This window comes from Oncorhynchus clarkii, chromosome 13 (genome assembly GCF_045791955.1).
Source record: "Oncorhynchus clarkii lewisi isolate Uvic-CL-2024 chromosome 13, UVic_Ocla_1.0, whole genome shotgun sequence".
NCBI lineage: Eukaryota > Metazoa > Chordata > Actinopteri > Salmoniformes > Salmonidae > Oncorhynchus > Oncorhynchus clarkii.
The window spans coordinates 13,437,001-13,459,444 of NC_092159.1; the positions used below are offsets into that span (position 1 = coordinate 13,437,001).

Below are 22,444 nucleotides of genomic sequence, written 5' to 3' on the forward strand. Positions count from 1 at the left end.
GTCTCTGACTACTCTCTCCCCTCCAGGTGGAGACCCAGGCCCCGGTGCAGACCTTCTCTCTATGTCTCTGACTACTCTCTCCCCTCCAGGTGGAGACCCAGGCCCCGGTGCAGACCTTCTGTCTCTGACTACTCTCTCCCCTCCAGGTGGAGACCCAGGCCCCGGTGCAGACCTTCTGTCTCTGACTACTCTCTCCCCTCCAGGTGGAGACCCAGGCCCCGGTGCAGACCTTCTGTCTATGTCTCTGACTACTCTCTCCCCTCCAGGTGGAGACCCAGGCCCTTCGGTGGAGACCCAGAGACCTTCTCTCTATGTCTCTGACTACTCTCTCCCCTCCAGGTGGAGACCCAGGCCCCGGTGCAGACCTTCTCTCTATGTCTCTGACTACTCTCCCCTCCAGGTGGAGACCCAGGCCCCGGTGCAGACCTTCTCTCTATGTCTCTGACTACTCTCTCCCCTCCAGGTGGAGACCCAGGCCCCGGTGCAGACCTTCTGTCTCTGACTACTCTCTCCCCTCCAGGTGGAGACCCAGGCCCCGGTGCAGACCTTCTGTCTCTGACTGTGGAGACTCTTCTGTCTATGTCTCTGACTACTCTCCCCTCCAGGTGGAGACCCAGGCCCCGGTGCAGACCTTCTCTCTATGTCTCTGACTACTCTCTCCCCTCCAGGTGGAGACCCAGGCCCCGGTGCAGACCTTCTCTCTATGTCTCTGACTACTCTCTCCCCTCCAGGTGGAGACCCAGGCCCCGGTGCAGACCTTCTCTCTATGTCTCTGACTACTCTCTCCCCTCCAGGTGGAGACCCAGGCCCCGGTGCAGACCTTCTCTCTATGTCTCTGACTACTCTCTCCCCTCCAGGTGGAGACCCAGGCCCCGGTGCAGACCTTCTGTCTCTGACTACTCTCTCCCCTCCAGGTGGAGACCCAGGCCCCGGTGCAGACCTTCTGTCTCTGACTACTCTCTCCCCTCCAGGTGGAGACCCAGGCCCCGGTGCAGACCTTCTGTCTCTGACTACTCTCTCCCCTCCAGGTGGAGACCCAGGCCCCGGTGCAGACCTTCTCTCTATGTCTCTGACTACTCTCTCCCCTCCAGGTGGAGACCCAGGCCCCGGTGCAGACCTTCTGTCTCTGACTACTCTCTCCCCTCCAGGTGGAGACCCAGGCCCCGGTGCAGACCTTCTGTCTCTGACTACTCTCTCCCCTCCAGGTGGAGACCCAGGCCCCGGTGCAGACCTTCTGTCTCTGACTACTCTCTCCCCTCCAGGTGGAGACCCAGACCCCGGTGCAGACCTTCTCTCTATGTCTCTGACTACTCTCTCCCCTCCAGGTGGAGACCCAGGCCCCGGTGCAGACCTTCGCCAGCCCTACCTTCAGCTCCTTGCTGGATGTTCTCCTATCATGCTCTGTGTTCCTCGCCCTCACCTTGGCCTGCTTCCTGGTTCCCATGGTCACCATGGAGACGCCTCCGGCAACCGTCCTGGGATTGGCTACCGCTGCTGGTCTGTTAGAGCTGGTCTCCCTCGTGCTGTCCATACGGTGAGGGGTGGAGGGGGGAGATAGTGGGAGGGAGAGAGGGTGGGTAGAGTGAAAAGTGCCTGCTGGAGTTGGTCTCTCTGTTGCTATATGGAGGAATGAGAAATTAGGGAGGGATGGAGAGAGAATGAACTGATAGGGATGTGAGTCAGTGTATCACAATGTTGTCCTTTATTGCTATTTACTTGTCCCTCTTTTCCTCACCTCCTCGCCCTCGGCCCCCTGCAGTATGACGTTCTACCTGGACAACGTGTTGAGCTGTACCCAGACCTTGCTGAGGGTGGTGTCAGGCTGGATCCCCCGTCATGTGATCGGGGCCGTGCTGGTCTCACTTCCTGCCGTGTCCGTGTTCTCACACCTTGCCTGCAGCCTCCACCTGCCCATCCAGGTAAGGAGAGATAGAGAGGGTAAAGGAGGAGGGCAGACATGGGGTTCTGGTCAGGGATCGTCAAAAGGGGTTTGAACGCTGGTCGAGATGACAGAGGGCAAATGCATTACTGCTAACAACACCTATTTACAATAAAAGGTGTTCTCAACTGTGTGGGACTAAGTGTCAAGAGCATTGAGTTATACTTAGTCCACAGTTGTAGGACCCACTAGAAAGTGCCAGTGTTTCAGAGAGAGAAACAGTCAATGGAAAATGGAGAGGTGGAGCTTGTTTCACAGATTTTTGACATTCTCCTCCTATCAAATCCTTTATGTGGAAGAGATAGAGGTCCTAGTTTGGGCAGAGGCTAACTACACACTGCACATTGTTTTCTCTAGCCTTATTCTGAGTCCGGAGCTGCTGCCATAGGGCTCTGGTCAAAAGGTAGTGCGCTATACTACTATACCTGGCCGTGCTGCTGCTCCAGTTTTAACTGTTCTGCCTGTGATTATTATTATTTGACCATACTGGTCATTTATGAACATTTGAACATCTTGGCCATGTTCTGTTATAATCTTCACCCGGCACAGCCAGAAGAGGACTGGCCACCCCTCATAGCCTGGTTCCTCTCTAGGTTTCTTCCTAGGTTTTGGCCTTTCTAGGGAGTTTTTCTTCTACACCTGCATTGCTTGCTGTTTGGGGTTTTAGGCTGGGTTTCTGTACAGCATTTTGAGATATCAGCTGATGTACGAAGGGCTATATAAATACATTAGATTTGATTTGATTATATAGGGAATAGGGGGTGTAGAAGCGTGGGATGCACCCAAGTCATGACTGCTCACAGGTCAAGCTGGTGTGTTTTGATATCTTGTTTGGCAAGGATCCCCCATACACACACACACACACACACACAATAACATGGAAGAGAGAGGGGATACCTGGCAGAGAGAGAGGGGGATGGATGGATGGAGGGAGGGATGAAAGAGAGGGATGGATTGGACGAGAGTGATGAATAATATGGCAGAGAAAGAGAAGATGTGTGTGAGAGGGATAGAAGGGAGGGATGGAAGCATGGAGAGAGAGATGGAGGGATGGAAGAGAGGGATGGAAGCATGGAGAGAGAGATGGAGGGATGGAAGAGAGGGATGGAAGCATGGAGAGAGAGATGGAGGGATAGAAGGGAGGGATGGAAGCATGGAGAGAGAGATGGAGGGAGGGAAGAGAGACGTGTTAAGTTGTCATCATAAGTCTGTACTAACTACTCTACAGGGGATTCAACTATTGATGTGCGTGTGGGTGTGTGTTCACCCATGCCACTGGTGTGCATAAGGCATGTGCTCACAGGTGTGAGTGTGTTGAGGGTGTTGGTGTTGAAGTATGTTTATGTTACCATATGTAATATATTGTGTGAGTACTCTTGTGTACCAGGGTCAAGTTCCATTTCAATTCAGTCAATTTGGGAAATAACCTGAAATTCCAATTCCCGATTTCTTCTCATAGAGAAGCATTCATGAAAATTGGAATTTCAGTTTACACAAACAAATGTTGTGTGTCCTCCCTCTAGGTAACCATGTTCCTGTGCTGTGCAGTGACCATAGCCATCATCCAGTACTGTAACTTCTGCCAGCTGAGTTTCTGGATGAGATCTGCCCTGGCCACAGCTGTTGGTGTGGCTCTACTAGTGCTGCTCCACAGCCCCCTCAACAGGACAGGGTTAGTACTGCAGCCGATACGTATTTACGACCCATTCAGAACTTTAATCCAATACAAATTTTCGCGTACACATATTTTGCAGATGTTATCATGTGTGTGCAGTAATACCAGACAATACAAAACAATACACCCAAATCCACAAAATAAAAGAAAGGAATTAAGAAATATATAAATATTAGCAATCCGCATGTCTGTTCTTCTTATTGGTGTCCTTTAGTGGTGTTTTCTTTGCAGCAATTTGACCATGAAGGCCTGATTCATTCAGTCTCCTCTGAACAGTTGATGTTGAGATGTGTCTGTTACTTGAACTATTTGAGGCTGGTAACTCTAATAAACGTATTCTCTGCAGCAGAGGGAACTCTGGGTCTTCCTTTCCTGTGGCGGTCCTCATGAGAGCCAGTTAACTCTAATGAACTTATTCTCTGCAGCAGAGGGAACTCTGGGTCTTCCTTTCCTGTGGCGGTCCTCATGAGAGACACTTTCATCATAGCACTTGATAGTTTTTGCGACTGCACTTGAAGAAACTTTCAAAGTTCTTGAATGTCTTAAAGTAATAATGATCTGTCATTTCTCTTTGCTCATTTGAGCTGTTCTTGCCATAATATGGACTTTGTCTTTTACCAAATAGGGCTATCTTCTATTTACCACCCCAACCTTGTCACAACACTAATGATTGGCTCAAACCCATTAAGGAAAGAAATTCCACAAGTGAACTTTTAACAAATGCATTCCAGGTGACTGCCTCATGAAGCTGGTTGAGAGAATGCCATGAGTGTGCAAAGCTGTCATCAAGGCAAAGGGTGGCTACTTTGAAGAATCTCAAATATAAAATATATTTTGATTTGTTTAACACTCTTTTAGTTACTACATGAGGGGTGGATTATGACATGTGTTATTCATCGTTTTGACATATTCTACAATGTAGAAAATAGTAACAATAAAGAACAACCCTGGAACGAGTAGGTGTGCCCAAACTTCTGACTGGTACTGTATATGATTGTGTGTATAGGCATTATGGACAATATATGAATAGAAAAGGTGTGTAGAGCAGTAGTTATATAGGATGATCAACTAGAATACAGTATATACATATGAAGTGGGTAAAACAGGATGTTAACAGTGTTCCATGACTGTGTACATAGGGCAGCAGTCTCTAAGGTGGAGGGTAGAGTACCGGGTGGTATCCGGCTAGTATCAGTGACTAAAGTTCAGGGCAGGGTACTGGGCGGAGGCCGGCTAGTGGTGACTGTTTAACAGTCTGATGGCCTGGAGATATAAAGCTGTTTTTCAGTCTCTTTGATGCACCTGGACTGTCTCCACCTTCTAGAGGGTAGCGGGGGAAACATTACAACATTATGAAGATGTTATACCTTATGTTATAATGGTACAACTTTAAGCTATAATTACTTTATTTTTCAATTGTATAGCTTGCAGTTTATTTGCCATTAGTCAGCCGTTAGTCAGCATTTTATGACATACACAATATGCACATTAATACACAATATACCTCTCTCTCCCCTTGGCTCTTAGGCAATGTTCATATTCATCTGTTTGTGAGCCAAGTTGTGTGTGTGTTGGAGTGTGTGTGAGTGTGTTGGAATGTGTAATCACACTTGTGTTTAACTCACAGGAGTCATTCTAAGAGGTTGATATGAATTAGTCAGCCGTGTGTGTGTGCGTGTGCGTGTGCGTGTGTGTGTGTGTGTGTGTGTGTAACTGACGGGAGTCACTCTGTCTTGCAGCTCCAGTAATGACAGTTCTCCAGCGATGGGGTGAGTGTTGCCATGGAGACGCAGCATGTTGATGGATGAGTGACATTTGGGAGGGTGACGGGGGTGAAAGGGGAGAAGAGGGGCCGTCTTTCTATTTCTCCCTCTCTTCACTCTCTCCTCACACTCTCTTTTCTCTCTCCTCTCCTCTCTTTTCTCAAACTGTGAAGTATGGCTGGTGTAATCATAGCAGCTAAATGCCAGCAGCAGTGGCTATGTCTGCATCTCAAAGGCACCCTATTCCCTACTTTTGACCAGGGCCCATAGGGAATAGGGTGCCATTTGGGACAGGTTCTGTGAGTCAGACTGGCTAGCTGGTCCTATTTATACGAGCCACGGGTTAAGCTCAACTGTGGGAGAGATGCTGCAGGTAGAGGATCTCGAATAATACATAGAGCATGAAGGACCATGTTGGCCTTTTTTAACAAGAGGGAGAATGAGTTGAATTGATGCTACGATGTGTATCTTTGAGCCTATAGCCAAGTGATTTAAGTTGTGAAAGTGCTTGGCATGTATAGCGTGGTACGGTAGACACTGAATGGGTGTGGTTCATGGTAATGCAACTGCTGCGTATCGATATCAACCCCCTCCCACCTGTCTGTCTCTCGGTCTGTATGTCTGTGTCTCGGTCTGTCTCTTGGTCTGTCTGTCTCTCGGTCTGTATGTCTGTGTCTCGGTCTGTCTGTCTCTTGGTCTGTCTGTCTGTCTCTCTCTCTTTCGGTCTGTCTGTCTGTCTGTCTCTCGGTCTGTCTGTCTCTCTCTCTCGGTAGGTCTGTCTGTCTTTAGGTCTGTCTGTCTCTAGGTCTGTCTGTCTCTAGGTCTGTCTGTCTCTCTGTATGTCTTTCTGTTTGTCTTGTCTCATGACTGTCTGGCTGGCTGGCTCCGTCTGTCTACCTCTCTCTACACCCTCCCTTTTTATCTCTCTCTCGCTTTATCTCTCACATTCTCTCTCTCTGTCTACCCATCTCTCTCTACACCCTCCTTTCTTAACTCTCTTTCTTTCTTTCTCTCTCTTTCTTTCTAGCCACCACACCACTCCTTTCTCTCTCTGTCTGCCCTCATCTACCTCCTGCCCTCTTCTAATTTTCTCCTTCTCTTTTCCAGTAACCTCACCAATGAGACATGGTCCACTCCAGAACCACATCCAGACGCCATGGACCCCGTGAGACCCCTAGACCTACTGGTCCCAGAAGCAGTACTCACCTACTTCCTCCTCCTCCTATTGGTCTGGTTCCTGAACCACGAGTTTGAGGTCAGCTACCGTCTCCATTACCATGGCAACATAGAGGCCGACAAGCACCGCGTCAAGATCCAGAACATGCGGGACCAGGCCGACTGGTTGCTAGGCAACATCATCCCAATCCACGTCGCCGAGCAGCTCAAGGTGACCCAGTCGTACTCCAAAAATCACGACAACGCCGGGGTTATCTTTGCGAGTATTGTGAATTTTTCTGAATTCTACGAGGAAAGTTACGAAGGCGGGAAGGAGTGTTACCGAGTGCTCAATGAGCTCATCGGCGACTTCGACGAGTTGCTACGGAAACCGGACTTCGCCAACGTGGAGAAGATCAAGACGATCGGCGCCACGTACATGGCGGCGTCCGGGCTGAACCCTCAACAGTGCATTGACGACTCCCACCCAAACTCTAACCACCTGAGGGCGCTGTTTGACTTCGCCCTCGAGATGATGGGTGTTTTGGACGACTTCAATAAAAACATGCTAGGCTTTGGGTTTAAGCTCCGTATCGGGTTCAACCATGGTCCCCTGACAGCGGGGGTGATCGGCACTACCAAGTTGTTCTACGACATCTGGGGAGACACAGTGAACATTGCGAGTCGCATGGACTCTACAGGGGTGGAGTGTCGGGTACAGGTGAGTGAGGAGAGCCACTCGGCGCTCAGCGGAATGGGCTTAGAGTTTGACTACCGCGGTACCGTCAACGTCAAGGGCAAAGGTCAAATGAGGACCTTCCTGTATCCCAGGAGCGCTGAAAGAGGTGGGCAGCTATTGGCTGAGCCTTGGCTACAGCCACATCAATTAGTTGCTGTTTTGCCCCCGGTGAAACCTGTCCAATCACAGGCAGCCGTTGGACCCGTGGGGGAAGGGGACGCCGTTAATACGACCAAGTCTGATGCAAGTGCCAATGCGCCAGCCCCTCCTCCTTTATCCTCTTCTTACACTCCTCCCACATCCTCCTCTTCCTCCACATTCACCCCCCAAGCCTCTTCCATAGGACCTCCTGTAGTTCCTTCAGGACTAGGGCCAGAGCCAGGCCCGGCCAAGTCCTGCGGGGTGAGGGCAGATCGGGCAGAGGGGTACAGGGACGCTCCTCCAACCCCACCAGGAATCCCCCAAACTGGGGCTGGCCACCCCGCTGCTACGGGCACGGACCCTCACCCCCTTACCCTGGACCTAGACCCGGAGCTAGTACCCTGTACCTTGGCACAGCCTGAGGAAGAGGAAGAGGAGGAGGAGGAAGCGAATGAGCTGACAAAGCTCAATAAGGAGGATTTCATGTCACGCCTTTGATCCATCAAGTGCTGATCTAGGATCAGCTCCCCCTTATCCATATAATCCTATTCATTATGATTTTAAAGTCGAAACTGATCCTCGATCAGCACTCCTTTCTCTGAGCTGAGCTGAAGACAGAAGTAGCTACAGATACAGGTTTGTAGGGATGGGAGGAGTTTTTCCCCCCTAACTTATCCATTAATCACCTTTCTGAACCAAAACAGATGTTTTCACATGATGAAATGTGACTGCAGACAGAGTGACCTTTGGACATTGACTTGTAGTCAAGCAATGATGTCTCATCACTTTTCTATAGGAAGGGGGAGGGCTGTGTTGAGCACAGTTATTGTGGCACAATATAAAGCAGGGGGAGGGAGGAGGAGGAGTAGAGAAAGGGTTTTTGCTTGTTGGTGTTGAGGTTTTATTTGTCTTATGCTTTGGTTGATATGTGAAGAAGTGCCTTCAGGACAAGAACCGTTAACGAACAAGAAATGAATATGGAACAAAAACACAAAAAAGGTTGGAACAATCTTTAGCATGACTTCTTTTTTCTATTTCAAACCTCGTCTACCGATGATGCTGTGGTTCTTTTACTACAAGTTGTTTTTTCAATGCAATTTATTTAGTTATTGTATCGTTATCGTTTGTGTCATATTCAGTTTTTCACTTGATCAGTTGTAGCCTGTTCGCCTGACCGTAAAGGGAAATAAATGACGTGCCAGACAGTGGTGGATCATGGGTAAGAAGCAGGGAGTTATGGGTAGAATAAGGGAATGACAAAAAGCAGTGTTATTGGTGTTTCTGCTTTGAGACGATGGCTTAGAGTGTTTGTGATGTGCTACATAGACCCAATACTAAAGGGAAAACCAACATGGGATTTATCTTCACACTGACACTTTTTTAAGTTTAAGTTTTCAGAAGTTTAAAGAAACTTCCGTACAGCTTCTTTAAGTGGTCTGTGGAACATAACTGTCAGAACCACAGATCTCCTCACTGGGTCTCACACAACTTCTCCTAGACCTCTCCTAAATGGAAATGGCAAATTGGGATGGTAGCCCATACCAAACAGTCTTGACAGTAAGAAAACTGAACACATACGTTATAGCACTCTCAAGTAACGATTATACTCTAACAAGTATACTGAAAAAGCACAAATCTAAAAATCGTTTAAGGGAATCATAGTGTTGGAAATTAAAGGGACTATTTGGTTATATCAAAATGGGAAAACACTTAAAATCTTTAGGGATAATATGTGTTAAAAGTATGACATTCACCAAAAGGAACAGAATTCATTACAAACAGTTTATTAACATGTTATAACATGTATTAATGTGTATTGAAGTGAAAACTCAAGTTTGTATGAAGTTCTATCCATTGTGTTAGTTGCCACAGAAACAAATGATTTTGACCGACACCAGATTCAACCAATGGCTAATCACGGCTGCCTTTAGCTTTGTGTGACATGCTGGTTGGGGTGGGACGTTTAATCTTTTATCCAATCACAGCCTCTGCATGAGGGAGGCTCTACTGTATTAATGTACTTAAAATGTGCCACTTTCATCAAGTTATTATTTGGGTGCAATGCAACCTATATTTTTCAAAGTTTTCCTTTTCGAGTACATTTTTTGTAGTGCCTAAAAAATATATTTTTTGTTGAGTTAGTATGATGATGATAGCAATGATGATGATTGTATGTTTTATGAAATGATGAATCGCCTTGAGCAGTTCCAACTGCAACTCCTGTTTTGAGAAAATCAACATCTTGCTCACTTGGTTTTTTCTTTCTCTCTCTCTCTCTGACTGATTCTCTGTGAATTCTATGTGAAGGGTGGTGTGCCCAAGGTCTCTTCCGTGCTCCCTCGCTTTTCTCTTTTCTCTCACCTTGCCTTTTCCCCTCTTTTTTGCTCAAGCTTTTACTTCTGAAAGGAAGGGTCTATAGGGGATTCATCTGTAGCCCTGTCACTTTTGTGTCTTACATTTCAGACAGAAAGTAATAGGAAAATCTGTGTGTATGTGTGTATGTGTGTATGTGTGCGTGTGTGCTTTTCCCCCCAAGTCTATTTGACTAAGGAGAAAGACTGAAAGTTGAAGTTGCCCCATGGTGCTGATCAAGGGTCAGTTTTGTGTTTTAATTCCTAATGGTTGATGCTCGGACTTGGATCTGATGAGTAATCTTTTGGGATACCTCTACTCTAAACTGCAGGGAGAACCAATAAGAGCTAGTTTAAGGGTCTTTAAGTGGGCTATCAGACAAGTTATAAACATATGATACGAATCAAAGCAGATGGCCTATAACTTCAAGGTGAGTGCCCATAAAAAGATCTAGAAATAGTATTACATCGGAATTAAGTGCTATATGTTGTTCATATTATGCCAATGTACCCGTGCCAAAATTCTGAGTCTATTTAGAGTTTGGGACTTTTGTTTACCTACCACCAATATGTACTTCTAATATGTCAGTGCCTTTTATTAGACATCTTGTGTGGATGTAGTTTGGTGGCTTATTGTCAGCCTTCTTGATATTTTTATCCTCAAATGCCTTTCCACTTCCAATAACTTTGTAGCACATTCATAGGTTCTATATATCTGACTATAGCTAATAATTCGACACACACCATTTTTATATTATGAATTAAAGTACTGTGGATCTTTGTATTAAATATTTGGATATATTTTTATTTATCACACATGAAAAAAAAGCCACACTTTATCTTTCACTTCCACAGAAGCATACCGTATTTACCATCAATCGTGTATCTATCTGGTTTATGATTACTTAAGTAAGTGTTTGTGCATTGAATCACACTTGTATTTATGTTGTTAGTTAGAGTGAGGCGGAGTACAGTAGCGATTTGTATTGAGTTTGGAGTGAAAGGGCACAGTAACCAAGACTGGTATCCAAGGGACAATTTCTTTTTTAAAGGGAACTAGGCAGAACACGGAGGAGGGATATGGGCATGTCACCCTCTTACTAAAACCTTCACCAATACTGAGAAATAAAAAAGGGAATAGAAGTAAAAACGAAACTGTCTCCAACTCTGTGCTCTCTGGTAAAAAGGGAGGAATGGGCGGGAATGACTTTGACTTTGCTTGTTTGAGTCTGAAATTTTCACCACTTTGCTCTGTGTGTGTGTGTGTGTGTGTGTGTGTGTGTGTGTGTGTGTGTGTGTGCGTGTGCGTGCGCGTGTGTGTGTGTGTGTGTTTGCGTGTGTGTTTGCGTGGACATACTTATGCTTTTTGCTACCACTTCTCACCCATACACTCCCGCAATTAGTCATTGATTTCTTTCTTTGCCTCTCTTGACATTTCTAACCAACCTAAGGGTTTGTTTGTTAGCTTTCATGACATGGATAAAGCCTCCAGAAGTCTATTTTAATTGAGCCCAATTCAAAAGAATATATAATATATATGCCATTTAGCAGACACTTTTAAACAAAGTGACTTACAGTCATGCATACATTTTACATATGGGTGGTCCTGGGAATCAAACACACAATCCTGGCATTACAAGCGCTATGCCCTACCAACCAGGCCATACAGGACCCAACTAAGCCATACAGGATAATTATGCTATACAATATCTAATACGAATTGGGAGACAAAAGCCAACAACGAACAAACGAATTATTCAGTAATTAACATAAGCTTTAACAAGGATGCATGGAACAGGTAGATTAAATATATATTGTTTGAACTGAACCAGTGTCTGGGCCTGTGTTTCTTTTTACAGAAAAAGTCCTTTTACCAGGCCTTCACTCTAGTAAGTACAATTTGAATTGTTGAGAAAACATAGTTTTTCTTCTTCTTCTTCCTGTTTGGGGTGCAGGTATACTAAATATTTGTGGCTGTGTTAGCACATTCAAACTATCATCACAAGCAAAAAAAAGTGGATAATTCACTCGCGATTAAATTGCACACTCACTTTCTTTCACTGCTATGGTAAATGAACTATAGTAAATTAGCTCCATGTGTTATTTCCACACTGAGGATAACGATATTGGAAAAAGCCAAAGTGTTTTAATTTGTTGATCTGAGATGGATGTTATTGTGTTTTTTTTGCTTGTTTATATTTGCCATTTTTCAATCAGTCAGTGTGCTATTGTTTGTTTATTTGTTATTGTGCACATTAACCATAGCCAATGTATCATTTTTAAACACGATGAACATAATCTGTATACATTTGCACAAGGCCCTCACTATGTATGTACATATGCAATATGTATTTGATGTCACATTTATGATTTTGTTTCAACTTTTTGTACATGTGCCTGAGCCAGATTTTGACTTTTTGTGAAAATCGATGAACAGGAGAACACTTCCATATCAAACTGTTTTGTCGTCTGCCTGGCTGTCTGGGTGACTTTGTGAGTGATATATTACGTATGATCTTTCAAGGGCTTGTCAAAATAAGTCTTTTAGATGCTGCAAGTGCGGCTATATTTCTACCATAATTATGACAACCACCAATCCCCTGCAACTAGCATAAGTACAATAGTAAAATATTTTGGTCCTTAATTCAAGAGCCTGATGTTAATGTGGAGACCTATTAGGCTTATTAGACAGTCCAAAGTCCATCACACTGACATTGATTCAAAGAAGATGGACGTGGGGGGGGGGGATCAGCATTGTGTGCCAACATACACAGGAGAGATGAGGCCAGTGGGAAGGTAGGCCTGGCAGGTAAATCAAGAAAGAAAAGTACATAAATTAAAGGATCCAAACTTTTGTTTACTTGTGTCATCTTCATTTTAGCCATATTTCATGTTAGAGAAGATTGATCAGATAGACTTCGGCCTAGCTGCGTTGATCCACATTTTAGTTTGGTTTTTATATCCAACAATGAAGAATATACAAATATTATTTCTCCTTTGCAATGCATTGTACTGCCTCCCTTTACAACAGCGATATTGACGTGAAGAATCAATAGCATACTTATTACCAAGTTATTACGGTGAATAGTAATTCTCATACGGTCTCTTACCGCCCCGTAGCGGAATTCTAGGCGAATTTTGTGTGACGCACCTCAAAGCTTTTTACCATAGGTTTACGTAGGGCGTGATTGCGCGACCCCTCCCCCTCTACAGTCTATCTATCTAGAAAAGAGAGAAAAAAAACTTTTTGTACCGAAGGAATCAACAGCCGCCATCTTGTCGTGGCTCGGAATTAGGATTTCGGTAGATCACAATTTTTTATTTAGAAATTGAGCATCCAAACCGAGGTTTGACGGAAAACTTCCCCTGAAAACGAACTATTTTCACCTTTTCTGAAGTATTTTTGACGAAAAAACGGGAATTCGATCGGTCGTCGTCGGCAAGAAAACCCCGTATATCTGATTTCCCCTTAAGTGCGGCGCTCGAGTCCCTATCGCCGTTCGGAGCAGTATATTGTTTACCGGGGATAACCGGAGAAGAAACAGCTTGTTACTGACAATTTTGCAAAAAAAAAATATTTTTTTGCAGTTGTACATTTTATAGAGCTTCAAACCATTTTTGCATGAAGACATTTGACGTCATAAAAATGAGCTGTTTGAACATCTAAAATTAAAGATTTATGGGACAGGAATACAATTCATGTTAATGTTTTTAGATTTAATTTTAACGTACATTTTTCATGGGATTTTTTTTATTGGGGTTATTTAACGATAATGTGGGTGTTGGTTGTTGGATTATCATGGGTTGAATGGCGGTGGCGAAGCGGGGCGCTGTTGCATCTTTTTTGAAAATCTCACCCTCACTGCTTGAAAATTAGCCAGTTAGCCAACGTTAGCGAGCAAACCGCTTGCTAACGTGCTAACTAGATAAAGGTGGAGGTTGTCAGAACAACCTGTTCTGTCCCAGGAATTTCATTTTTTCAAATAATTAAATAAGAAATCCATTAAAGATCACAATGGCTGAAAACCTGCTTGACGTCGGACCTCCCAACTCAAAGCGACCGAAGCTGAATTCACCTGCGCTGTCAGCGTCAGATGGACCAGGTAAGGAAGGCCCACAAACCAATTTAACCTGCTAGCTACTTTAGTTAGTAAAATGTAATTTGTTTTTTATGACTTGTTCTGTGTGTCCAGATATTTAGCTAGCTAATGTTAACTAGTTATTCATTCAACTGACGTTTTGGTCATTCAAACAGCTGTACAAAGCAGTTAGCAAACCTTAGTTAGCTAGCTTGGCCGCTAACAAAACTTTGTTGCCAACGTTACGCGTCCAACCCTGTCATTTCTGACATGTTGGAAAACAGGGCTAGCTATTTTAGTTTTGTAAAGGCTATTGTTCACTAAAGCAACACTTAACCCGTTGATGCTTAGATGTCCAGCTAGAGACATGTTTAGCAATTGCTTGATCTGCTATGTCAACATGGCTACCCTTCAGCGCAAAGTAGCAACATACTTGTCGAAATATCATTGGTGACAGCCTAAATCAGGCATGGGCAATTCCAGACCTCGGGGGCCTGATTGGTGTCACTTTTGCCCCAACTGACTCCAATAATCAACTAATCATGGTCTTCAGTTTAGAATACAATTAGTTTAATCAGCTATGTTTCCAAGGGATGTGGGGAAGAGTAACACCACTCCGGCCCCGAGGACGGGAGTTGCCCATCCCTGGCCTAAATCATGTCAGATACTCTGTTGAAAACTAACCGTTATACCCATATCAAAATGGAATGACGTTATTATAGGGATTGGGGACTCTGCTGGGGGCTAAATTATGTTCATGTTTACCTTCGTCAAACATCTTGATAGCAGGCCTTTATCTGCAGAAATATTTTAGGCACAGTCTTGCACCCCACTGCATGCCGAACTGGCTGAGAGTCTTGGCTCAGAGTAGGCCAATTCTGATGCCATGGTCAGATTAAAGTAATTTAACCATAGGCCTATCATGTCCCACTCCCACACGGTCATGCATTTGATTGCATGTTGTGTCAATGTCATAAAATGCAGTCTTATGTCCCAATATCTTGACAGTTGTCACTTTTCATTGCTATGTCATGTTCCATATCTGTTCATATGGGTTTCCCACTGCTGATAGAATACACTTGTAGGGCCTACCTCTTTCAAAATTTCTAGATAAAAAGTTACTGAACCAGAATGTTAGGATTGTAGTTGTGAATGCACCATGCCTCTTTCACTATACTGGCTACAGAGACAATAACCAAAGCAACACATCTGCTGAGTCCGATGTCCATTACTTTCTTTGGTGATGACCATGTTATTCACACACAATCCATTGCAAAATCCCCTAACGCATCCAACCCCTGCTATGTTATTATCGACCCCAAGTGTTCAATCTCCAATTGCCATGTTAGCCCAGCAGAGCCTGGAAGTGTGGGAACACTAGGGGCTGTTAGCAGTAAATTACCCCAGACAAGGTGTGCGTTTTCCCCCTTAGTGTCTGCGGTCATGCCTCTGGAGAGCCCCATAGGAGCATCCCCTGCCCTGACTTTGGGTCCCTGCCGAGAGGCCCAGTTTGGGTTGCACATCACTCCCATGGTGAATGGGGGGGTACGCCTTTCATTGAAGTCACAGAGTGCAAACACGTGCCCCTCACCCCCTATTCAGGCCATCTGTCCCCCCAGCAGGGTCCCATTGCCCCCTCCCCCTTCAATTCCCCTCATCACCAATACTTTAGTCAGTGGGTGTGTGCCGTACTAGTGCACACATTGCACACGTCTTGATGTAGCCACCTCTAGGCTTAGCTACTTGTGAGCTCAGCAGCTACTCTCAAGGCAGGCCGTTGTAGTAAGTCATGTGTGTTGAACAGCACCATAGCGTAAAGGAAGTTGAAGGGATGGAGGTTGGTTCATTGTTTGCTGGCTATTTACTGGCTTGGTTTATATCTCGTCTGTCATTCTCTAGAGTTGTTAGTGAAGAGGCATAGCTCTGCTCATTCAAATGAACTCATTCAGAAATTACTATGCCAAAGTACAAATTGAATATAAAAAACAAGCTAATACGTATCCGTTTGAGTCTAATTGTAAAATCAGCAATTAGTAGTGACAGTTGGTGTTAAATGGGGGGGAATCTAAACATTTACATATCGCAATATTATTTTTGGATGATATTATATTGATATTTGACTCCAAGTGTCAATTTGTAAAATAGAGAAATATATTTTGCTCCTGCAGGTACCATTAGCTAGCGCTAGTCGGCTGTACCTCTGCCTATACGGCTGTATTTTCCGTCCTATAGCTTGTCCTCAACCTTTTTAAATAGCGAGCTAACATGTTTTCAGCACTTTTGACTTATCACAACCTCGTTTTCTCATGCTGTCTATTGTCTCTCTGCAGCAAACATTCAGTACGCGGAGTGTACAAAACATTAGGAACACCTTCCTAATATTGAGTTGCACCCCCTTTTTCCCTCAGCACAGCCTCAATTTGTCGGGGCATGGACTCTTCAAGGTGTCGAAAGCATTCCACAGGGATTCTCGTCCATGTTGGCTCCAATGCTTCCCACAGTTGTCAAGTTGGCTGTATGTCTTTTGGGTGGTGGATCATTCTTGATACACATAGGAAACTGTTGAGCTTGAGAAACCCAGCAATGTTGCAGTTCTTGACACACTCAAACTGGTGTGCCTGGTACCTACAGGCACTTAACCCTTGTGTGGGGTTCATGTTTTTGTTATTCACCCAATGTTCGCTGTGCCGATGGACCCATAACATTATTGTGTTTTTAAAACAATACAGCCATAACAATTTATTTTAAAATACTTATTGTTGACTTACCTCTGCTAGGTCACATTTATCAATAAAAGGGCTATTTGTTTTGGATAAAGGGTGATTTTTGTAACCTAAAATCTATTATAATCAAGACATGGGTGGACTAAATCATGTTTGTCTTGAACAAATATAAATTAAACAAGGTTTTCATCACTATTGATGGTTATTGCTTTGAACTCAACAAATTGTAAGGACAAATCTTACATACAGTATTTTATGGAAATGATAAATGAGTCTCGTTGAACACAAATTAAGGCCAGTCTACACACCACATGAGGGACAGAGTTTTACTGTGTGTGTTGCAAATGTATTTCTTGCAGTTGATGCATGTAATGTCTTCCTGTCCTTCTTGGGTCCACACACATCGCAGAGCTTCTTGTTGTTACCAGCTGCAATCTAGAATGATGAAAACACTTAGTTCAGGAATTTTACTAACATCTCACTCACTTATATGGTTACAGCAGGCCAAGGTAGGATAGTCAGACACACACACCACTCACACTTACTTCCAGTATTGGAGTTGTTGGTTCTGTGGGTCTGGCGGATGGGGCACCAGCATCCTCCTCCTGAATCCTACTCACAATGGCTGCAGAAGCTGGATTCCTTGGGATATGTTGCCTCTGGATTTGAGGTCTTACCAATGCCTTGCCCAGCTCTTCAAGAAAGAGCTGTCTCCTCTGGAGCTTCCCTCTGTTCCAATCTGGGTTCAACGCCATCCAGATGACAAACGTGTTGAGATGTCTAAGATGTTGAAGAATATCACAAGTGACCAGCGTAGGGTTCTTCTGTTGCAGTTGTACCCAGTCACCAGCTTGTCTAAATTGTCCACCCCTCCTTTTGTGGCATTGTAATCATTATGATTCCTGGTTTTTGATGTTCCTGGCCACAGCTTCTCCCATCCCTATGCAGCGTATTCATGAGTACCATATTTTTGCCTTTCTTTGGCATGTAGAACACTAGGGACGTGTGGGCCTTGAACACGAACTTAGAGGAATTGATAGGCCTGTTCCGTGTATTCAAGAGCTGAGTTGGAAGCTCTGATCTGGCTTGTTTTTTTTGTAGTGTTCCTACCATCGTCAGCTTCCTCGTGAGGACCTCCCGTCCCAACCTGTGCGAAGTTTTAAAAAAGTTATCGCATGTGATTTCATGGCCACGGAGTCCCTGTGTCACGTCCAGGACATCCCACATCCCTTGGTTCTTCTCAGGGGCTCCTCCATCTGGCTTCCCTGTGTACACTTGCACATTTCACGCATATGATGACGCAGAATCACAGGCAGCCCAGATCTTGATTCCATTTTTTGCGGGTTTAGATGGTATGCACTGCCTGAAGGGGCAGCGGCCTCTAAATGTCATAAGCTGCTCATCAACTGTAACGTCGGGCCCAGGGATGTAAAACAGGGGAAGGCGGTCCACCCACTTGTCCCACACTGACCTGATTGCAGCTAGCTTGTCTCTGCCGCCGAGCTGGTCTGATTATCGAAGCGGATACTCCTGGAATGTTTGGGGAACTTTTCCAGAGATGTTGCACAGAAAAAATCTCTGCCAGTTTCTGCATCCCAAGGGGATTCTCTGGATTTCCCATTGGATCTGAACACCAGCAAGGATAAGAACACCAAAGTAGGCATGTAAATGAGTTTGGTCCATCCCTTTCCAAAAACACGCCCCCCCCCCCCCCCCAGAATGATTTCCTGGGTGGTGTCTGAGATGAACAGTTCAAAAGAAAACTACGTCCTGCACATGCGTAACTGCCATCCGCGTCAATGCGGAATTGACAGAGACATGATCCCGATTTAATTCTTGATCTTCCAAAGTGGAAGACGCTCATTCTCTCTCTAGCAAACGTTATTTCTAAGGCCCTCTGAGTAGAGATTATTTTTTTCCCATGCTGATTGATTGTCGTAAGGAGCCACACATGCAAAGCTATTTATTTGTTGTCCCTCCCCCAATTTCCACCTGGCTGGGGTAGTGTTTCAAAATACTTTTTAAAATGTATTTTTTTTATACAATGTATTGAAATAATGTATTGTAATAACATTGTGCAGGTTCCCGCAATACTTTTGTATAGTTTCACACACTACAAAGGGTAAAGAGTGCTAGAAAACCGGCAGACAGGCAGGGAGACAGCAGGCCCAGGGAGGAGGAAGACTGAGTGAAGGCACCCAGCAAACCTTTTTGTTAAATTTTTACTTGTGTTCACCAACACACACACTTTTCCACACTTTTCCAGTGGACCCGAACACTACATATGTAATATAAATGTGTAGTGGGTGCCCTCAAATGAAAAATGTTATTTCAGATGTTCTTCAAAGAAAGTAAGCCAAGGCCAATGAGTCTCAGGTTTAACAAATTATTAATTGTATAATTTTTCTTTTAGTTAATATTGAAAATGGGTCCCACAGACCCGAACACCACACAAGGGTTAAATATGTTATCTTGCCCATTCACCCTCTGAATGTCTCAAGGCTTAAAAATCATTATTTAACATGTCTCCTCCCCTTCATCTACACTGACTTATTGGATTTAACAAGTGACATCAATAAGGGCTCATAGCTTTCACCTGGTCAGTCTGTCATGGAAAGAGCAGGTGTTCCTAATAGGGATGCACCGAGGTTACATTTTTGGCCAATGCCGATACTTAAAATTTGTGGCCTTTTATTAAGCATTCTAGTACAGTTAAATAGTTGAACACAAGTTATTTTGTTGGCAGTGACGTATGTCCACGTGTCGGGCAGTATTTTTCGTGGCATCATTACGTCATCTGCCTACGTTATATAGGTATGCACGTCAGCTTTGACATCGGTTTTGCACATCGGCGTTATTCTAGACATCGGGTCGATGTTATCGGCCGATTCCGATATGTTCACCGATATATTGTGCATCCCTAGTTCTTAATGTTTTCTATAGTCCGTGAGCAATATGTTTGGAACATCAAATCGCATTAAAATCTCTGTATCTAATCGCAATACATATAGACTCCTGAAAATCACAATACATATCGTATCGGCACTTAAGTATTGTGATATCGTATCGTGAGGTTCCTGGCAAGTATTAGGACTCTACGTGCCCCAGTGTCTGTGTGTTAGAGATTTAGGTGAGTATGACGCGTTTCCTTTTAATGACTAGGAAGCTCAAACTCTCATTAGACAGCTCTGTCAAAATACATTTGTTACTCACCAAAATTTGGGTTTCAATGATCAACTGTCTTAATCTACAGCCGGTAGCTATGTACTTCCAAAAAAAGGTCTATATAAAAATTGACAAGCGACTGAAAAGTGTCCACTTCGGCACTTCCAGTGTATTGAGCTGTTTTAGACTTTCGACATGAAGGTGGCCGTAATGAAGGTGCTGAATCGGATTTGATTCAGTTGCTTGTAAATTTGTATTTAGACTTTTTGGAAGTACATAGCGTAATGGGAGTAAATGAAGATTGTTGCTCATCCATATTTGGTGAGTAACACACTTATTTTGACATAATGCTTGCAGAGCTGTCTAATGGGGGTTTGAATCTGAGACACATCATACTCATCGTCAAAATCTCTAACGTGCAGATACTGGGGCAGACTACTATTTATTTTTTTACCTTTATTTAACTAGGCAAGTCAGTTAAGAACAAATTCTTATTTTCAATGATGGCCCCCCTGTTCAGGGGCAGAACGACAGATTTGTACCTTGTCAGCTCAGGGATTTGAACTTGCAACCTTTCGGTTACTAGTCCAACACTAACCACTAGGCTACCCTGCCGTCTGATACTATGACTAGCATGATATTCCATTCCACTGCTTTAACGATAGGAGCCCTCTGTCAGCACGCTCCCTGCTCTCCAAATGGCACATTTAGGGCCCACCCGTGTCACATACTCATGATGCACTTAGTAATGGAACCTCCGTGGAGGGGTGGGTGGGTTGTCACACGTATGACAGTGTCTTTTTGCGCCGGCTGAGCCTGGCCCATATTACAGCCTAATTGGCAGTTTTAAATGCCAGTCTGCAGTCACTGCACACGTTTTAAGCCGTTTATATTTAAGCCTCACCGTTTCCTCTCATTATATAGCAGATATTGCAATGCTTGCGTCTCCCACTCACATCGGTCAGTTGTCAACTTGAAAAGAGAGAGGGAGGTGATGAATGAAAGACGGACAGGGAAAAAGATGCCGTGTTAAAGTGGACATGGATGGCGTAAGAAACTTTGAACCGCTCTTGCATCGCGTACTATCTGATAACGACAGTTGTCTTCCAGGGCTCCTGCCTGACTGAACATTTTACGACCCTTTGACTTGTGTCGCAAGTTACATTTTTAATTGGTCGCATTACACGCTCACCTCAGTCCAATTTTTTCTCAGTCCAAACTTCCTATTCACTCCCTCTCCCTGTGCTCTGGGATAAAAAATAAAAAAAGTGTTCTAATTGTAAAATGCAATTGTGGAAAAAACACAGCTTTGGAAGCAATTACTGACCCTTTTGAAGAGGAGATTCTCAGATTTTTGTAGGTGTACTATTTTCCTCTCAACAATTAATATGAAATAGCTCTATAGCAACTACTTTAGAACCAAGATATTTGATATGGCTTTGATACAGAGTGTAGAAAATGTATGGCAAATGGAGCTGGGCGATATGGACAAAAATCCATCTCGCAATAAATTGCCTGTTTTTTGCGATAATGATAAATCAGCTATTTTAACTTTTTTAGGGAGGTGCTACAGCTGGGCGACATGGACAAAACATACAATTGCATATTGGCCCATATAGGCTATATTTTTCAACACCTGAGGAAGTGGGAATTTTAAAACAATGTCCCACAAACTTTCCAGTGTTAGGCATTCTTGATATCGGTCTATTTACCGCAAATGGCACACTACAGCCTACTCTGGTTGAGAAGTGGTGCCACGGACTCAATATTAACAGGTGAGGCATGCGTGATATCCTCACAGAAAGCTTCGACTAGAACAACAGTAGTTGCTTTAAAACATTTTTCCCGCAATAGTATTTTGAGCAATGGTCATTTGCTTGTGCTTCTCAGAATGCATCTCTCCCTCTGTGTCAGTGGGGGGAGGGAGTGGGAGTCAGCAGCCAACAGCAAAACGGAAAAGGCAGATATTTCATAGCAGGAATCAACACAATGAGTATATTACTGTTCTTAAACCATTGGTCAATCTACAGGAACGTTGTGTAGCAAAATCACCGGAAATGACCGACTTAAGCAAAATGCTTCAGTAAGAGGATAGCATTGTCAGTAATTTTCGGTGTATTGTCTCAGCTCTAATAGAAAATACTCCAAATTCTCATCCCAAGCAAATAAGCCTTGTTCATCCATCAAGTTGAAGTCCCCTCTGAATACCTGAAAAGCACTTTTCATTTGGGTGAATGGTTTTGGAGAAGGAAGGGATGGTGCCTGAATAGCCTCGTTTTGCTAGTCTCCAAGTTTTGACATCTGGTTTAGTTGGGTCATTAGCCCCTTTGTGTTGAAATGGACACTCTTCTTGCTCTATTTCGTGCTCTTGCAATCTACTCCAGCCAGGAAATATAAAGTCAGCACAGATCCCATCGCCAGCTCCCTGCTGCTCAAAGGAGGGCAGAGGTGTGTACATGCGTGTGTGTGTGTTTGAGGGGACATAAAGTAGTCTGTGTGTAAGAGGGAGATGCAGGAGGAGTGTGTGTGCTCTGCTCGTGCAGGCTGTGAAAATAAGCCATGCTTGACTTGGTGATTGACCGACCGGGACATTGTGTGTGTGAAGGCGCCTGGCTCGGACAGAAAACTGTGCCACTCACTGCTGGCCTCAGCCACTAAGCTTAGCAGAGAATATACAGCTGGATGGAGCTAGAGACGGAGAGTGGGGAATCTAG

General features: G+C 44.3%; 2 protein-coding genes across 2 annotated transcripts in view; both read left to right on the top strand.

Moving 5' to 3' along the window:
- The window catches only part of LOC139423496 (adenylate cyclase type 9-like), a 48,575-nt gene extending 37,662 nt beyond the window's left edge, over positions 1–10,913 (top strand). The window contains exons 5-18 of the mRNA XM_071175105.1: positions 90–164; positions 267–418; positions 464–481; positions 606–623; positions 732–749; positions 858–875; positions 972–989; positions 1,092–1,109; positions 1,206–1,223; positions 1,326–1,534; positions 1,760–1,919; positions 3,463–3,611; positions 5,354–5,383; positions 6,485–10,913. Of these exons, the coding sequence (XP_071031206.1) occupies positions 90–164; positions 267–418; positions 464–481; positions 606–623; positions 732–749; positions 858–875; positions 972–989; positions 1,092–1,109; positions 1,206–1,223; positions 1,326–1,534; positions 1,760–1,919; positions 3,463–3,611; positions 5,354–5,383; positions 6,485–7,910 (2,327 nt within the window). The 3' untranslated portion in view covers positions 7,911–10,913. The remainder of the gene's footprint in view (positions 1–89; positions 165–266; positions 419–463; positions 482–605; positions 624–731; positions 750–857; positions 876–971; positions 990–1,091; positions 1,110–1,205; positions 1,224–1,325; positions 1,535–1,759; positions 1,920–3,462; positions 3,612–5,353; positions 5,384–6,484) is intronic.
- A 2,099-nt stretch (positions 10,914–13,012) lies between these two features.
- The window catches only part of LOC139424428 (CREB binding protein a), a 70,258-nt gene continuing 60,826 nt past the window's right edge, over positions 13,013–22,444 (top strand). Inside the window, exon 1 of the mRNA XM_071176222.1 lies at positions 13,013–13,866. Within this exon, the coding sequence (XP_071032323.1) occupies positions 13,779–13,866 (88 nt within the window). The 5' untranslated portion in view covers positions 13,013–13,778. The remainder of the gene's footprint in view (positions 13,867–22,444) is intronic.